Here is a 17,608-nt window from a genome sequence, read left to right on the forward strand (position 1 = left end):
ATAACTTGCCTAAGCCTAGCATACCATCAGTGGTGAAAGTAAGCCGGTACTGTCAATGACAATAATGTGAATAATGAGTATGCCTATGATCATGTAGGCTTAGTTGATTACTTTAGCAGAGGAAAATTCCAACCTAACAAGTTCCATTTGGGAGACCCAGAGGTGAACTGTCCCCTGCGCCCCCTCCCCTTCCCCCTTCTCACGCAGGATCTGTGCACTGACTGCACCTTCTTAGCAGCTGCAGGGGGCGCCAATTTGCCAATTCCCTACACAGTGATATGATAGATCATATTAAACCGCTTCGCGTCCCAGATTATTATTTTAAGTGCTAGTGCCGCCCCCCACGTGTCATGAAAAAGTGCCGCCCCGGGCGACTGCCCGGTTCGCCCGTGCCCAAAACCGCCCCTGCTGGGAAGTGAGCATGAGAGACAGGACATAGAGTACAGTAGATGATTTGATTAATGATTACATATCTGAGGAAAAGCCACGCTACTGCCATCTAGTGGCTAATGGGAGTATCAGAAAATCAGGCTGATAGTTAGGCTATGTTAAAGCATGTGCTCTGGATTCAATCGGATGTGATTGGATTACAGGCTTCTGAGCTTTGACAGAAGAAAAAAAAAGAACATTGAGCTCAGAGTGACTCTGAAGACATCTAACACGTTTGGGCTCTGGGGTGTGTGTGATAGCTTCAATTTATTATTTAGATTTAGTAATTTGTTAATTTGTTTGCTTGTTAAGTTTAGTTCTCACCATCCTTGTATTTAGCTCCTCTACTTCCAAAATAGATTACATTTATAGTACTCTTTATTTAATAAGATACGTTTATTTAATAAGACTCTTACATTTCAACATGTGTAAAATCCTTTATGTGTTGGTGGCAAGATTACTTTTTTATGAACACACACATACACATACTCATACACACAAAACTCATACACACAAAACTCACACACACCTACACACACACCTACACACACACACTCTCTCACACACACACACACACACACATGCACACACAAACAAACACTCTCACACACACACTCTCATACAAACACACACACACATATACACACACTCCCACACACTCTCACACACACACTCACACACACATAAACACACACACTCTCTCCCACACTCACACACACACACACACATACACACACACACTCTCTCCCACACTCACACACACACACACACACCCACACACACACACACAGCCGCAATATTATCAGATGGGCAAATACGCAGGAAGTAATGTACTGTATCGTCAACATTTATTTTCCCCATCAGTGTGTTCACTCTATTCTTGTATTACTAACCTTTGTGTTATTTACACCCTCTAGCCCAACGATTATGATACGTCTTTTGAGCCGGGGAGTGTCCAAGAGGCCAGGGCGTCAGTCAGCTCCATCTACTGCTATGCATCCGACACTCAGCGACCCTCAGTGCACTCCCTCAACTCCACTGTAAAGCCAGTCGTGGAAAGGCCAGAGCAGAACATCAACTGCAATTCTCAAGAGGACATTGTTTTCCCCGACTACTCCAATGACACTCTGCCTGAAGGAACTACATCCCCCACAATGCACTATTCCAATAGAGTTGCAGTTGGCACCACTGTCGACACTCTATCGACGCCGGTGTAAGATGGTGAGAATGATAATTTCTATTCATTGTGCAGTTCCCCAAGGTTAAAGTAGCAAGTATTTAGTTTTCATTTATATGAATTTATTGTTGCAAAATTGTACATGTCTCTGAAGAATGCAGGTCTGAGTACTGAGTACTGAGTTTGTGGCATCTGAAAACATTCTAAATAAAGCCTCCATTGAGATACCCTTCTCTGTGACTACATGAGTGGTCAATGTATGAATGATAAATATATTCTACTAACAAACATGTGTGTTGCCCTTGTGGCTTGTATCACTGCTGTTTCATTGATGATGGGATTTGGGGTGATTTTAGATCAGGACACTATTCCATGTTCTGGAATCTCCCTGCGGTTCTGTTATGTTCTATGTTGTTTTTGTTGTCTTTCAGGACAAACTGAATCTCAGGGATCTCACTAAATCTCACTAAATTGATTTTCACTTCCAATAGCTTAGAAGAATAATTGCAAGTCCATTAGACTGTTGTGCAGTGTGAGTGGGAGACTGCCATGTTCACACTGTGCAGCTCACTATGTCTGTAGCAGTTTAAGGCTACAATAGTCGACTAAGTTTCAATATCACTGCAACTCTGAACAACTTATCTCGAGGGCAAACTGTTTACGTATATGTGTGGAGGGTGGGGATGGCTCACAGGTTTTTTACAGATTTAAATCATGGATCTCTGTTGCTCTTCCTCTAGATCATCTGCCTCTTTGTACCACTAGGACCTGCACACTTTATTATCCTCCTCCTCTCCCTAGCTCATCCTGTCCGCCCTCTGCCCTTCGTACCAGCGGCACCTGACCAGCCCTCACTGGCTACTCAGTGTCCTCACAGTGGCAACCAGCATGAGCTTCGAGTCCAGGGAGGAGGGGAAGGGGAAGACAACGCTCACCATTATTTGTAATGCAGTAAACACTTAGACTTAAACGCTTAGTTTCTTATCCCTAAATAATCCTAAAGCAGAATAACACAGCCGCCTGACTATACTGTCTATTTAGCCACATGGACTGTGTAACATGGGCTCCTGGTGACATCAGAGGGTTTCACTCGGCCAGAAGACTTCAGTTGCTTCACCAGCAGGGGGAGTTAAAGAGCAGGGCACAATCACTGATGATGCACTCACAGCACACATACTGTCATGGACTAAGTTTACTTGGTCAAGTTAATTGCTGTCCCTGAAGACACCTGTCAGTCAAAGCCCATTTCATGAAAAGCTAAAAACTGAACACTGACCAGAGGCTCCTTTTGCAGAGCAGTGGTAAAAGAGGTGACTTAAGTTACAAAAATCGTTTATGCTTTAATACATTTGATGGTACCACTTTACAATAAGGTTCCCTTTATAAAGGTTTATAAATGGTTTATAAATAGGTTATTAATTAGGGATAGACAGTGGGTTGCCAAAATGAGGATCTTACCAAATAGTGAGCCGGCATCGATGTGTTAAGAACTGTGTTATAACTCATTTATAATGGCTTATTAATGACTTACAAAGGGTTTACAACCTAATTAATAACCTATTTATAAACCATTTATAAACCTTTATAAAGGGAACCTTATTGTAAAGTGGTACCCATTTGATTTTAATATATACCTTTGATCTTATCACAATGTGACTGCTTTCACAGTTTGATTCCTTTTTTATGTTAAGCCTTTAGTGTTTGTTTACTTCCCAACCAATCAGTATACACTGCAAATTTGTTCATATATAAAGATGTGTTAATTTAACTTGGATCCTGAGAAACACAAAAAGCAGGGCTACAAAAAGAGAAGGGGCAGATTGCATTGGCATTGTAAATTAGTATCAGATCGCTATGAGAGTGATACTCTGCTAAGTGCTAACTTCAGTCAGTAAATGAGCAACAGATCGCTACGAGAGTGATACTCTGCTAAGTGCTAACTTCAGTCAGTAACTTAATGAGAGAGAGCTCACCACTTCACTTAGTAAATGAGCCTCAACCTGGCAGCCCGTGTGAGATTCCAATATTTTGAAATTGGAATGCAGTACTGATTGGAATCGCTTTGTGTCTGGACTACAGATAGCTCCTTTAACTGATTGGAATCACTTCGTGTCTGGACTACAGATAGCTCCTTTAACTGATTGGAATCACTTCGTGTCTGGACTACAGATAGCTCCTTTAACTGTGGAGGTCTTCATAATTTCTAATCCCTAAAAACCCCTAAGGCAGAATAACACAGCAGAATAACACAGCCTGACTATACTCTCTATTTAGCCCCATATGAAAACAACAAGAAAATAACAAACAGTGACAAGATTCTTTCCTGTAGCGTGATTTTAATGTTTATTGAATGCAATTTCCTAGATAAGAATATTATATATTTTATCCCATTTTCTCATTAATGTGTGCACAACAACTTAATGCAAAGAAAATGCTTACAGACAACATATTGCATTGAAGCTTAGGGACAATGTTTAAAGCTAAAATACATAGAACGATAATCTCGAAACCCTTTAATCTCTAAACTTTATGGATTTAGATATGCACTCCATATGTAGATATGAAGGGCTCATTCTAAGCTAATGAAAACACAATGATTTGTGAATACAGGTGATTCAACACTAATAAAACATTATTATGAATACTATATTCCATTTCTACTGAAACCTGAACCTAAAATCTCCAAACTGCACTTTTAATGAAGCAAATGCTTACAGACAACATATTGCATTGAAGCATTTGGACGTTTAAAACTAAAACACATGGTGTTATAATCTCTAAACTATAGATTCAGCACTGCATAAGATAAAGATCTAAACTATAGGAATACAGATTCAGCACTGCATAAGATACAGATCTGAACTATAGGAATACAGATTCAGCACTGCATAAGATAAAGATCTAAACTATAGGACTACAGATTCAGCACTGCATAAGATAAAGATCTAAACTATAGGACTACAGATTCAGCACTGCATAAGATAAAGATCTGAACTATAGGACTACAGATTCAGCACTGCATAAAATAAAGATCTGGTGGCATCCCCTTCACTGTGTTTGCTCATGGCTGGCTCTTCATTGTTTTCTTCACACTCTCTTCTGAACACTGCTGTAGATCACAGAGGGCTCCCCCTCTGGCTGGTCAGGAGAACTGCAGGAACACAAGAGCATAGCAGATGGCCTCCATGCAAAAAGTAGCAGTGATCCACAGCAAGTTTGCGTTTCAGACTTTTAAAAGATTAACATTTGAAACACACAGAAACTTGTACAAAATGTATGTTTGTGTGAAGTAGCTAAACGTAATAATAGTTTGCAATGCATTATGTGTCTTACAAGCATAACAATCTAATGAATTGCTGAATAAGATGAATTAACAGAACCAAATGACTAGAGGTAAGGGTATGTGACTAACAAGTGATGGCATTACCACATTATCATGCTATTTTCCCCTGTAATTACTCATCATTGTTAAAATAAAGAAGATACATACCTTTTTGCAGCAGCGTCTTGTTAGATGTTGTCCCCCTGAGCTCCTGCAGTCTCTCTGGAGCCATGGGCCAGATGGTCGAGTAATGGACATCATCCTCTGCTCCTCCTGCAGTCTCTCTGGAGCCGTGAGGCTGGATGGTGGAGTACTGAGGAACATCCTCTGCTCCTCCTGCAGTCTCACTGGAGCCGTGAGGCTGGATGGTGGAGTACTGAGGAACATCCTCTGCTCCTCCTGCAGTCTCTCTGGAGCCGTGGGGCTGGATGGTGGAGTACTGAGGAACATCCTCTGCTCCTCCTGCAGCCTCAGCACTGGCGGGAGCAGAGGCTATACTCTGGAGAGACCTCTGGAAGCCAGTGTTGGCATACTGGTGTCCGTCCTGAAATGTGTAAGATGTGAGGGCATAAACTGAACTGTAGCTGTGGTATACATGCAGCGTATTAAATAAAACAAACAAGTAAACAAACTGCTCACCACATCTTCTCTTCGAGTCTCCTTATTCCCGTTTCGATGCCTATTAGTAAGATCAGTTCAAAGTAAGTCATGTTCGAGTGAGTAAGAGTAACAACACCATTGTTACATACGCACATTTACTAATAACTTTAGATGCCTATTATTAATGATCAGTTCAAAGAAAGGCATGTTTCCTTGAGTAAGAGTAACAACACCATTGTTACACACAACCATTTACTAATAACTTTATATGCCCATTATTAAGACCGTTTCCTTGACAACACCATTGTTACACACACATGTTTCCTTGACAACACCATTGTGTGCTGATTGAAAACACAAACCTCATCCACACGGCACCACAGAGAAGAGCCACGCCCACGCCAGCTGCGCCGGCAATGAGGGCGTACATCACCGTGCCTCTGCCACCCGACGTTACTGAGGGGATTAGTAGAGACTGATTGAAGACAACACTGGAAGGGAACTAAGGGTAAGATACAACAAGTGTGTGCTAGGGTGTGTGTCTGTTTTTGTTTTTGTGTTTGGAGGGCAGGGAGGGGGTGTTTGTGCAAGTGTGTGTGAGAGTGTGTGTGTCTGCATGTGCTTTGGTCTGTGTGCTCGGGTAGGAGTGTTTGTCTGTTTGTATGTGTGTGTGTGTAAGAGAGAGATACCATGCAACAGTACTACAGAGGAGTTATCAGCTCCAACTTCATTCTTGGCCTCACAGTAGTACTGTCCTCCATCCTCATTTCTGATGTCAGTGATGTTGTACTGCTGTCCTGATCCTACTGGAGTGGACTCTCCCACCTTAAACCAGTTGTAGTTCTCCACTGGTGGGTTGGCATCACTGCTGCAGGTCAGAGTCACACTAGCGCCCTCTAGTGTTGTAATATACCCCAGAGTGTTGCCTTCAACCAACTGACCAGAGGAACTGAGTGACACATTAGTCTCCTTGGGAGAATCTGTATGGGAAAGCATTGATGTAAAATGGACAGGAATTTCAGTAGATAGAATTCAATAGAAGTAGTTCAATATTCGATTATGTTAATTTGGAAAAGTAAATATATGTTGTTTTACTACTGAACTCACACTGGACGTTGAGTATCATTGCTGGAGATGGAAGATCCTCATGTCCTTTAACAGCACAGGTGTAGCTGCCCCCATCTTCATATCTGACTGGGTGGAGCTGCAGCTGGTTGTTGATGTTCTTCTTCTTCTCTACAGGATGTCCATCTTTACTCCACATGAATGAAGGGCTGCTTCTCTGAGGACAAGTGTTCTCACAGGTGAGGTTCACGATGTCTCCCTCTTTTGCATTCTGGGCACCGCGCACATTCAGGTCTTTCAAAAGAAAATATAATAATGAGCATGAGTAAATAAGGACCATGTGTGTTCCCCACTAAAGCTTTTTATTATTACCAACTTTGCTATTGCTGGTGTTTGCAAGGCAAGTCTGTTGGCTTTTAATGAGTTAGCTCTTTAATGCCTATTTAGTTTTATATGTTTTAATGTACTGTTAGGGTGAAATAAAGGGTTTGTACTAGGGGTGTAAAAATTAACCAATACGTATCGATATCCGTTTTTAGCGTGTAAGATACGACTACATCGATGCGTGAAGTCCCGTATCGGTATTAAAATTTCATGAACCGGTCTTTGCCCGATTTAAAAGTTATGAATCGGTTCACAAGCGTTTGTCACTCGCTGACCTGTTGCATTTGATCTCAGTCAGAACAATGACAGCCTGTCATTGGCCAAAGCCCGCATAGCATAAACCAATCAGGCTGTATTCTCACAAATAACACCAAGACCGGAGAGAATGACAGATTACAACTAGCTATGGTAGTCATTTCAATGGCCAATGCTATGCTAGCTACCCTATTCATTTCAATGGCCTATGCTATGCTAGCTACTTTAGCCAAGGAAGATACATCGTTGTTGATTGCGTGTTTCTACAGACATCCTCGGATTTAAATAATTATAATAATAATAAATAGGAGAATATTTGTATCATTAACAATTATGTTTAACATTTATAGTCACAATTCCGAGACCGAGCCTGCTTTGAAATGATTTTGATCAGTCTCTGAAGTTGCTTTCGCGTTGCCTGTGCACGTTACACTAGCATGCCCTAATAAGGAGCTGGCGGGGCGTTTCTGTATACAAGTTCAGGTGCATGAGAAAGCGCTTTCAATTAAGAAAGGCGTTCATGAATCCAGCAGAGATCTTTTCTGAGGTTGGTAAGAAGATATTAATAATAATATATAAGATACTCTCTGTTAATAAGACACTTAGGAAAATGTTCGAGAATGAGGTCCATTGTTTCATCACAACTCAGTGTTTTCAATTATTGAACTGCATCGAATCGCATTGAATCTAATCTAATCTAATCGTTGAATCGTTTTTATCAACATGCATCTTTTCTTGTATCGTATCGTGCCCATGTATCGAGATACGAATCGGATTGTCTTCGTCATGAGAGATTTACACCCCTAGTTTGTACATATAATAAAATTGTGGGACATAATGAAGTAACTTTATATGTATAAATATATTTGAGGAGAAGCAAAGGTAACAATATTACTTGACTGACATGAAGCACAATATGATCTCTACCTGTGAGATACAGGGTGACTCCTGGTTTGCCGAGGAATGTTCCATAAGTTGTTCCATTGGTGACAATCCTGCAGTAGTACATGACAGCATCTTCTCTCTTCACCCCTTTAAGGTTTAGAGTACAACTTCCTGACTTCCTGTCCCCACAGTCTGTCCTGATTCTCTCTTTGTACTTTTCATCTTGGATAAGATCAGGTGGATCCCTTGAGTTTATTATTGTCCAGAAAACTTTCTCAAGAATTCGATCACGAGGGTATGTATAACTGCAGGACATGTCCACCGAAGACCCTTCTACAGCACAGATGTGCAGTTGTTCATAAGTTACATTCCACTCTGATGCAACAGCGTCTAAAATATGTCACAGAGTGGAATATATATTTACAAACATATATCTAAAGTTATATACATTCAAATCAACTCTGGAGGCTTTGCACCAGTAAATGATACAGTGGTCCTGCTATTACGCAACAGGGCTACGTGGTGTGGTGAAACCTCCAATCTTATTTCTATCTGCCGATGTCTGAGAGTAACGGACCCAACAGAATGAGCCTCCGATCTTATTTCTATCTGCCGATGTCTGAGAGTAACGGACCCAACAGAATGATCCTCCGATCTTATTTCTATCTGCCGATGTCTGAGAGTAACAGACTGCACTCCACTCATCACTCTTGATTCTGAATCTCATCTTTCTCTCTCTTACCCACCCTGACACAACAGCATCTAAAAATATCACAGCATAGCAGTATATATTTACACCCATCATTTTAAAGTAATATTCATTCAGTTCAACTCTGGAGCCTTTTGCAGTAAATGACACAATGGTGCTGTGATTATGCAATAGTATTACATAATATGCTGAAACCTCAGATCTGCTGATGTCTGAGAGTATCAGACCCAAGATGACGAGGAAGCTGCTGAACTTATTAGTGTGAATTTCAGTTTTCTCTCTCCTACCTCTTTTTCCTGTATTATGATGAGCTTTTTGTTGTAATATGCTTTTTTGTGGTAATAAACATGTCATTTATGCATGTTTTCAGTTGCGCTAGTGGAAAGGGAAGTTCCATATGAAGGAAGGAGGAACGGTTTACCATTGCACTCCTCTTACTCAATGAAGATGAAGAAATGATTTTAAACTAACATTACCTTGAATCGTGAACAACACAAGCAGAGATACTGAATGGGCTGCTAGGAACATAATCCTCTTATCAACCTGAATGAGTCAAAACACAAACGATACACATCACAGCTTGTACACTTAAAGGTGCAGTGTGTAGGATTTAGTGACATCTGGTTATGACATTGCTGAATTGCCACCAACTGAATACCCCTCCCTTCATTAGCATGTACCTACGGTGGCCATCAAAGGACACAAAAGTGTGAAAAGACTCAGTGGAAGAGGACCCTCTCCCTATGTAGATATGAAGAGCTCATTCTAAGCTAATGAAAACACAATGATTCATTTCTGCTCAGAGATAAACACTTTACACAGCACCTTTAAACCCCGCCCTGATATGAGGCAGTTTAATGTCAATCTGTCAGCTCTGCATGAAAGTGGTATGACAAATCACAATATGACATGTAATGTTCCTAACATTATCTTAAGTTTTGGAAAACGAGTGTGTCATGAGAGTCCTACCGTTCTCAGCTGCACGGGTGTGTGTGTGTCCTGTTCTCTTGATTGTGGAATGTGAGCTGAGCAAACTGTCATATTCCGTTGCACTTGAGGTTGGCCCATACCGTTTGACGTTTGACAAACATTACGCAGCACCCTGGCTACCATAACTTCTCCATTTCATCACAGTCTTCAGCACATGAAAAATGATTGCAATGTTTCGAATGAAGAGTGAGTTCCGCTCTAAGAAAAGTTCATCATAAAAACTTACATTAAAAAAACACAGCAGCATCTAGTTAAGTGCCCCCTCAGCAGATGGCAACATTTCCCCAGATCGCTCTTAAACGTGGAAACACAAAGAAGATATTTAAAAGAATAATTTGATGTAGAAAACTTACCAGTTCTACAGTGATTTGCATTATGTAGAATCTGAAAAAATTCAAGCACTACATGTATGTTTTCCTTTCCTTTGTTAGCTTTTGTTTCTGTAAACATATCATGACTTTCTAAAGTGTATTGTCCTTTACTCACCAGCAGGGGGAATAAGGCAGAGAGGCTCCCTACCCTCTCTGTCAGATTACTGAATGCACTTGTAAAGTTTGTTGTGTGCTATGATGATGTGTTATATTGATATGTGTATGTATATATATACAGTATATATTAGGGGCACGGTGGCTCAGGTGCTTGCACTGCCGCCTCACAGCAAGAAGGTCATGGTTTCGATTCTCGCATTGGGGCGCTGTTGGCTCTGGCTGGGGGGCAGGTCCTCCCCAGACCTTCAGTGCTCAGGTGGGCTATCTCCCGGGCCTTTCTGTGTGGAGTTTGCATGTTCTCTTCCTGTTCACAAGGGGTTCCCTCCAATAAGAACCCCAATAGAACAACATGCAAAAGAACAGAACACTTTCCTGTCCGTCCCTGACCAAGATGGACGGTTCACTTCACTTGGTCCCCGGGCGCTTAAAAGCTGCCCACTGCTCCTGGGGGGTCCTGGAGGAAGGACGGTCCAGGATGGGAAAACGCAGAGAGCAAATTAACAGCGACCTCAGGCCTGTGTGTGTTTGTGTGTGTGTGTGTCCTGTGTCGCCTCCATATTTGCACGTATGTGTTGCAGTGTGTCGTGTGTGCCAATAAAATCTGACAATTATATATGTTTATATGCATATATATTAGAGCTGTGAAAAATAACGCGTTAACGCGTTATGATTAAATTACAGAATAAATTAGTAAAAAAATTTAACGCATTTAACGCATGCGCAAAGTGAGCTTCCAATATACCCACAATTCCGCCCAATCTGCATTAGTCGCCAGCTCGCCGCTGTAATGGGAAGTTCGTGTTTAAAAAAAACAAAGATGGAACATTCAATAAAACCAAAGTGTTATGCACACTCTGCGGGAAGACGTTATCGTTTCACCGTAGCAATACCAGCCTTAAGTACCACCTCAACGCGATGCATGTGTTGGTCGGCGAGGGGAGTTAAAGTGGAATGCGCCAAACCACCCTCACTGAACAACGTAGGCCCCTCATTAAGTCTGCCTGTGCAAAGTTGACTAGCACAGTTGCCAAATGGATTGCAAAAAGCTGTAGACCGATTAATATTGTTGAGGACAAGGGGTTCACCGAAGTTTTGCGAGTGGCAACGGGGGACTCGAGCATCAAAGCACCGCGAAGACACACAATAATGACAAAAATCCACGAGCTGTATGAAGCTGAAAAGAAAAAAAAGGAAAATGACTTGGCTCCTACGAAACATCAGGCGCTGACAGGGGATCACTGGACTTCTGTGAGTAACGATAACTACCTGGGTGTAACTGCACATCTAATCACCGACGAATGGAAGTTAAAGTCGTTTACACTAACGTGCATGAAAACGGAAGAGCGCCACTTTGCAGAGGCATGTGCACAACAGTTCCAAACTGTTGCAAGCAACTGGGCAATTGACGACAAAACGACCACTATAGGGAAAGACAGTGCACGTAATATGATAGCCGCGGCTGAACTACTGTAAAAGGGCATTTAGAGGCATTAGATTGTGTCATGGTGTGGTTAATGGTTGTTTGACAAAAAAGAGAAAAATGTTCAATCATCCTATAAAAACAATGGCTAAGAAGCCCAAATCATTTGTATTTGATTTTAAAAGAAAAGAAAAATGTTTTATTCAACCATACAATGGCTAAGAAGCCCAAATTCTGTTTAGGATGAATATTATATTAATGTTCCATATGGAATAGCAAAGATAACTGCTAAAGAACTGCTGAGTTGCAGCACCATTGTTGTTTTTGTTTTACAATTGGTAATATGTGATTAATCATGATTAATCCACAGAAACCTGTGATTAATCTGATTACAAATTTTAATCATTTCACAGCCCTAATATATAAGCATTGATGTATATATAGAACTATTAGTTTTCCAATTTAAGTGCCTGCTGTCATCTTACTCAGTGACTCCATTTCCCATGAGTACTTGCTTAGACAGAGGAGCACCGCAGCAGAAGTTACAGTCTTTCACCTGCTCTCCTTTGATCCTGACAGATGGATAGATGGCAAAGGGCTCCCCCACTGGTCGGTTAGTTGAACTGCAGGAAGACACTGGCACAATGAAGGAGATGGGGACATGAAAGACCAGCAGTGGCTCACGGCAAGCATTTGCACTCAAGCCTGCATAGCTGCAGTACCGCTTACACGTATAGTACTTTCTGGAACTGAACGCTGAACACAATAAACACAGTCCTGATCCTGGAGCTTGGCATTCAGGCAGGGCTGATGGAGGTGCCAGAAAGGTGGAGGAGGAGACAAATATAAAACTTTAAGTGTGTGTGTGTGTGTGTGTGTGCGTGCATGCGTGCGTGCGTGTGTATGTGCGTGCGTGTTTGTGCAGTCACAAGACATGGGAACCTAGAAGAGTAGGTACAGAGTAAGATGCCTTGCCTGTCTGCAGTAGATACTGCAGAACTGAATGCCCAATGTGCTTCCGACACCAAGGAGACTTTCTGTCTGCACGTCTCCCTGCTGACCATAGAAAGGCAGTAGTGCATACTATGCTGTGGTTTTTCTTCAGATGGAAACAATATGCAATAATACTGCAAATCGCTCACCCTTTCAAGATTGCTTACATGGACCAAAAGAATCACATAGCCATTTGGAATCACAGCTTCACTTTTAATAGAAGTATGTGGATCTTGAGAAGTAGACAAATATCTAAATACATTCAATGTTAAATCCTAATTAGAACATACTAGAAAGAAACAGATCCTGCCAGGTTATTGGAGATAAATACAAACCATATACATGAGCGACTACTAATAAGCATTTTACATCATTGCACATGACACCTTACAGTTTTAGTCACGCCTAAAAGATTGCCTGAAATGCTATGATTGATCAACACAAACAAATAGCACATTACATATAGCTACCGTCACAAAGTTATATTACATTTACATTTACATTTAGTCATTTAGCAGACGCTTTTGTCCAATAGTCAAGCTACGAGCAATAGAACCTGGTGTAACAATAAATACTACTTTACATAAGAAATATAACAAAATTAAATAAAAAAGAAAAAGAAGTGCAGAAATGTAACTGCTGTAATTGCAAGTTACGCACTAGTCGAAGTGCCATATTAACTGACAATAACTAGCAGATACAGTTTTCTGTCATGGGACGTCAGAACTCAGGTGAAGGTTTTGGGTTGAGCAGAGTTTATTAATGAATACAGCCAGAGCAATAGGGGAATCGACACAAACATGGCGGACTAACAAACGGATGGGAAAACTCAGTAGTCTAAATTACTAAATTAACAACTAAACTAAACACTGAGTCACACTCAGGAACTCTAAAACAAGACAATACAAGACTAGACTAGAATACGAGACTTAACCAAACTACACAGAGTCACACTCTGGAACACGAACACAAGACTATACTATGAACTAAATAGCAGAACAAAAACTCAGAACCAGACAGGGAAAGAGACTAAGGGATACAAACTAAACTGAGTTTTCCAGCGTCAAACTCTGGGAAACAGAGACGGGGAACTAGTGGGAGCCAGGAGGCAAGGATTTCGCTGGCGTGGCAGGCAGCGGACAGGGAGCTTGCTGGGATGGAAGCCAGCGGACAAGGAAATCTAAGGTGCGGAATCATGTGAAACGCAGACGGGTCGCGGAGCTGTTCGTCTCGGGCAGTAGTTTAGTCCACTTAGCGACGAGACCAGACACCGGAGTGAGGGGAGTGACGGGTGTGTGTGATTTGTGATTACGAGATGGAATGATGTGCAGCTGGGAGTGCAAACGTGACTAATGAGATGACAATGACGTGCAGGTGGGAGAGTGAGTGTCAGTGTGTGCTGAAGGGGGCGTGGCCGGAGAGGATGTCAGCACAGACGTGACAGTTTTCCCTCAGCCTTCAAATATTTTAAGCTGTTTTGATGACTTAGACCCTGTGGTCTCCTGCAGAAATATCCAGGGTCTGGTAAACTTCATCCGATTGGGTGATGTTGGGGTTCAGACTCTGGTAAACTGCATCAGGTTGGGTGGTGTTGGGGTTCAGGCTCTGGTAAACTGCATCAGCTTGGATGGTGTTGGGGTTCAGGCTGGATGGTGTTGGGGTTCATGCTCTCATAAACGGCATCAGGTTGGGTGGTGTTGGGGTTCATGCTCTGATAAACTACATCAGGTTGGGTGGTGTTGGGGTTCATGCTCTGATAAACTGCATCAGGTTGTGTGGTGTTGGGGTTCATGCTCTGATAAACGGCATCAGGTTGGGTGGTGTTGGGGTTCATGCTCTGATAAACTGCATCAGCTTGGATGGTGTTGGGGTTCATGCTCTCATAAACGGCATCAGGTTGGGTCTTGTTGGGGTTCGGGCTCTGGTAAACTGCATCAGGTTGGGTGGTGTTGGGGTTCAGGCTCTGGGGTGAACTCATCTGGACAGTGTCACTGATGTTTCCCATGTGTGAAACCTTTGCAGAACCCCTGCCACCCTAAGTGTTAGAGTAGACAGGTTGTTAAAGGTTGCACCTTCAATAGTTTACCCTAAAATTTAAATTCTGTAATCATACTAGTAATAATTGAAAAGTTATCAGGCAAAATGTCAGTAACCAGAATGAAATAATCACCATTTAACTCCATAAGTTAGAAACAAGTAAAATAAGAGAACTACAAGGATCCTCCTGTGAGGGGACAATTTGCAAACGTATCCGATTGTACTATTCAATGAATTAGTCTAAAGGGGAAAAAAATACTTTCACAACTTACATTTGTATTGCTTTTCTTCACACAGTATCTGTTGAAATAAAAAGGACGGGAAAACACTGACAATGAATTTCGCTCTAATTTCAGAATTTGTAAGTGAACAAACATGGTTGAGCAGTGACCTCACCTCACACAGACACCACCAGTAGTGACGAGCAGAGCACCAACTAGAACACCAATTACCACTTGCATGTTAGGGCGGCCTTGTTTTCCTTCAGGGTATAAAAGCAGATGTTGAACCAGACAGAAGAAGAAGACAATGAGATATGGAGAAAGTGGAAACCAGAGGAGAGGTCAGATTGTTGATACCTGTAACTGTGATGGACACAGCTGTAGAGTTATAAGCTCCATGTTCATTCCTGGCCTCACAGTAGTACTGTCCTCCATCCTCAGAGCTGAAGTTAGTGATGTTGTACTGCTGTCCTGATCCTACTGGAGTGGACTCACCCACCTTAAACCAGGTGTAGATCTCCACTGGTGGGTTGGCATCACTGCTGCAGGTCAGAGTCACAATAGCGCCCTCTAGTGTTTCCATGGAAAAGGTGATAGAAACCAGCGTGTTCCTTGGAGGATCTAGAGTAAAGAATACAGAAGTAATCAACAGCTTCCCTAGACTATGCAGAGACAACATAATAGACAGGATCAATGAAGTTAATGAGATATTGAATTAAGATGTTACTGCAGAGAAACTGGAAAACACATAATAATACATTATTTACTTACTACGTAATTGCCTAAGATTCCCCCAGAATCAATAAAGTATCTATCTATCTATCAATATATCTGTCTTAGATAATGTTAATAATAACTTGGAAAAGTTGTTCTGCTACTGAACTCACACTGGACATTGAGTATCATTGCTGGAGATGGGCGATCCTCATGTCCTTCAACAGCACAGGTGTAGTTGCCTCCATCTTCATATCTGACTGGGTGGAGCTGCATCTGGTTGTTGATGCTCCTCTTCTTCTCTACAGGATGTCCATCTTTACTCCACATGAATGAAGGGCTGCTTCTCTGAGGACAGGTGTTCTCACAGGTGAGGGTCACGATGTCTCCCTCTTTTGCACTCTGGGCCCCGCGCACATTCAGGTCTTTCAAAAGAAAATATAATAATGAGCATGAGTAAATAGGGACCATGTGTGTTCCCCACTAAAGCTTTTTTATTATTGCCAACTTTGCTATTGCTGGTGTTTGCAAGGCAAGTATGCTGGCAAGGCATGAGTTACCTATTTAATGCCTATTTAGTTTTGTATGTTTTAATTTCCTGTTAGGGTGAAATAAAGGGTTTGTACATATAATAAAAGCGTGGGACGTAAGGAAGTAACTTTATATGTATATATATTTGAGGAGAAGCAAAGGTAACAATAGTACTTGACGGACATGAAGCACAATATGATCTCTTTACCTGTGAGATACAGTGTGACTCCTGGTCTGCCGAGATATTTTCCATAAGTTAATCCGTCGGTGACAATCCTGCAGTAGTATATGACAGCATCTTCTCTCTTCACCCCTCGTAGGTTTAGAGTACAACTTCCTGACTTCCTGTCCCCACAGTCTGTCCTGATTCTCTCTTTGTACTTTTCATCTTGGATAAGATCAGGTGGATCCGGTGAGTTTCTTATTGTCCAGAAAACTTTCTCAAGAATTCGATCACGAGGGTATGTATAACTGCAGGACATGTCCACCGAAGACCCTTCTACAGCACAGATGTGCAGTTGTTCATAAGTTACATTCCACTCTGATGCAATGGCATCTAAAATATGTCACAGAGTGAAATACATATTTACAAACATATATCTAAAGTTACATACATTCAAATCAACTCTGGAGGCTTTGCACCAGTAAATGATACAGTGGTCCTGCTATTACGCAACAGGGCTACGTGGTGTGGTGAAACCTCCAATCTTATTTCTATCTGCCGATGTCTGAGAGTAACAGACTGCACTCCACTCATCACTCTTGATTCTGAATCTCATCTTTCTCTCTCTTACCCACCCTGACACAACAGCATCTAAAAATATCACAGCATAGCAGTATATATTTACACCCATCATTTTAAAGTAACATTCATTCAGTTCAACTCTGGAGCCTTTTGCAGTAAATGACACAATGGTGCTGTGATTATGCAATAGTATTACATGATATGCTGAAACCTCAGATCTGCTGATGTCTGAGAGTATCAGACCCAAGATGACGAGGAAGCTGCTGAACTCATTAGTGTGAATTTCAGTTTTCTCTCTCCTACCTCTCCTTCCTGTATTGTGATGAGCTTTTTGTTGTAATATTCTTTTTTGTGGTAATAAACATGTCATTTATGCATGTTTTCAGTTGCGCTAGTGGAAAGGGAAGTTCCATATGAAGGAAGGAGGAACTGTTTAGTGTTTCACTCCTCTTACTCAATGAAGATGATGAAATGATTTGAAACTAACATTACCTTGAATCGTGAACAACACAAGCAGAGATACTGAATGGGCTGCTAGGAACATAATCATCTTATCCACCTGAATGAGTCAGAACACAAACGATACACATCACAGCTTGTACACTTAAAGGTGCAGTGTGTAGGATTTAGTGACATCTGGTTA

At 41.6% G+C, this 17,608-nt stretch overlaps 2 protein-coding genes and 1 long non-coding RNA gene across 4 annotated transcripts in view; 1 reads left to right on the forward strand and 2 right to left on the reverse strand.

Moving 5' to 3' along the window:
• Nucleotides 1-1,839, forward strand: part of LOC116219248 (CMRF35-like molecule 9) — a 7,716-nt gene extending 5,877 nt beyond the window's left edge. For both annotated transcript variants that reach the window (XM_031562422.2, XM_031562423.2), the window contains exon 6: nucleotides 1,347-1,839. In XM_031562422.2, the coding sequence (XP_031418282.1) occupies nucleotides 1,347-1,646 (300 nt within the window). In that variant the 3' untranslated portion in view covers nucleotides 1,647-1,839. The remainder of the gene's footprint in view (nucleotides 1-1,346) is intronic.
• LOC122128804 overlaps nucleotides 1-5,222 on the reverse strand; it is a 13,841-nt gene extending 8,619 nt beyond the window's left edge. Inside the window, exons 1-2 of the long non-coding RNA XR_006151620.1 lie at nucleotides 5,097-5,222; nucleotides 4,274-4,757 (exon numbers count right to left, since the gene is read on the reverse strand). This is a non-coding gene — a long non-coding RNA (uncharacterized LOC122128804). The remainder of the gene's footprint in view (nucleotides 1-4,273; nucleotides 4,758-5,096) is intronic.
• A 115-nt stretch (nucleotides 5,223-5,337) lies between these two features.
• Nucleotides 5,338-16,019, reverse strand: LOC116219071 (B-cell receptor CD22-like; the record flags this gene model as incomplete). Its single annotated transcript, XM_031561996.2, has 8 exons — nucleotides 15,863-16,019; nucleotides 15,333-15,596; nucleotides 8,160-8,507; nucleotides 6,636-6,887; nucleotides 6,218-6,508; nucleotides 5,891-5,984; nucleotides 5,568-5,607; nucleotides 5,338-5,472 (listed from the first exon to the last, which is right to left on the reverse strand). Coding segments are annotated over exons 1-8 (1,581 nt in total), but the record flags the coding sequence as incomplete, so codon positions are not given.
• Between the last annotated feature and the right edge of the window lie 1,589 nt (nucleotides 16,020-17,608).

Source organism: Clupea harengus, chromosome 24 (assembly GCF_900700415.2).
Source record: "Clupea harengus chromosome 24, Ch_v2.0.2, whole genome shotgun sequence".
Lineage (NCBI taxonomy): Eukaryota > Metazoa > Chordata > Actinopteri > Clupeiformes > Clupeidae > Clupea > Clupea harengus.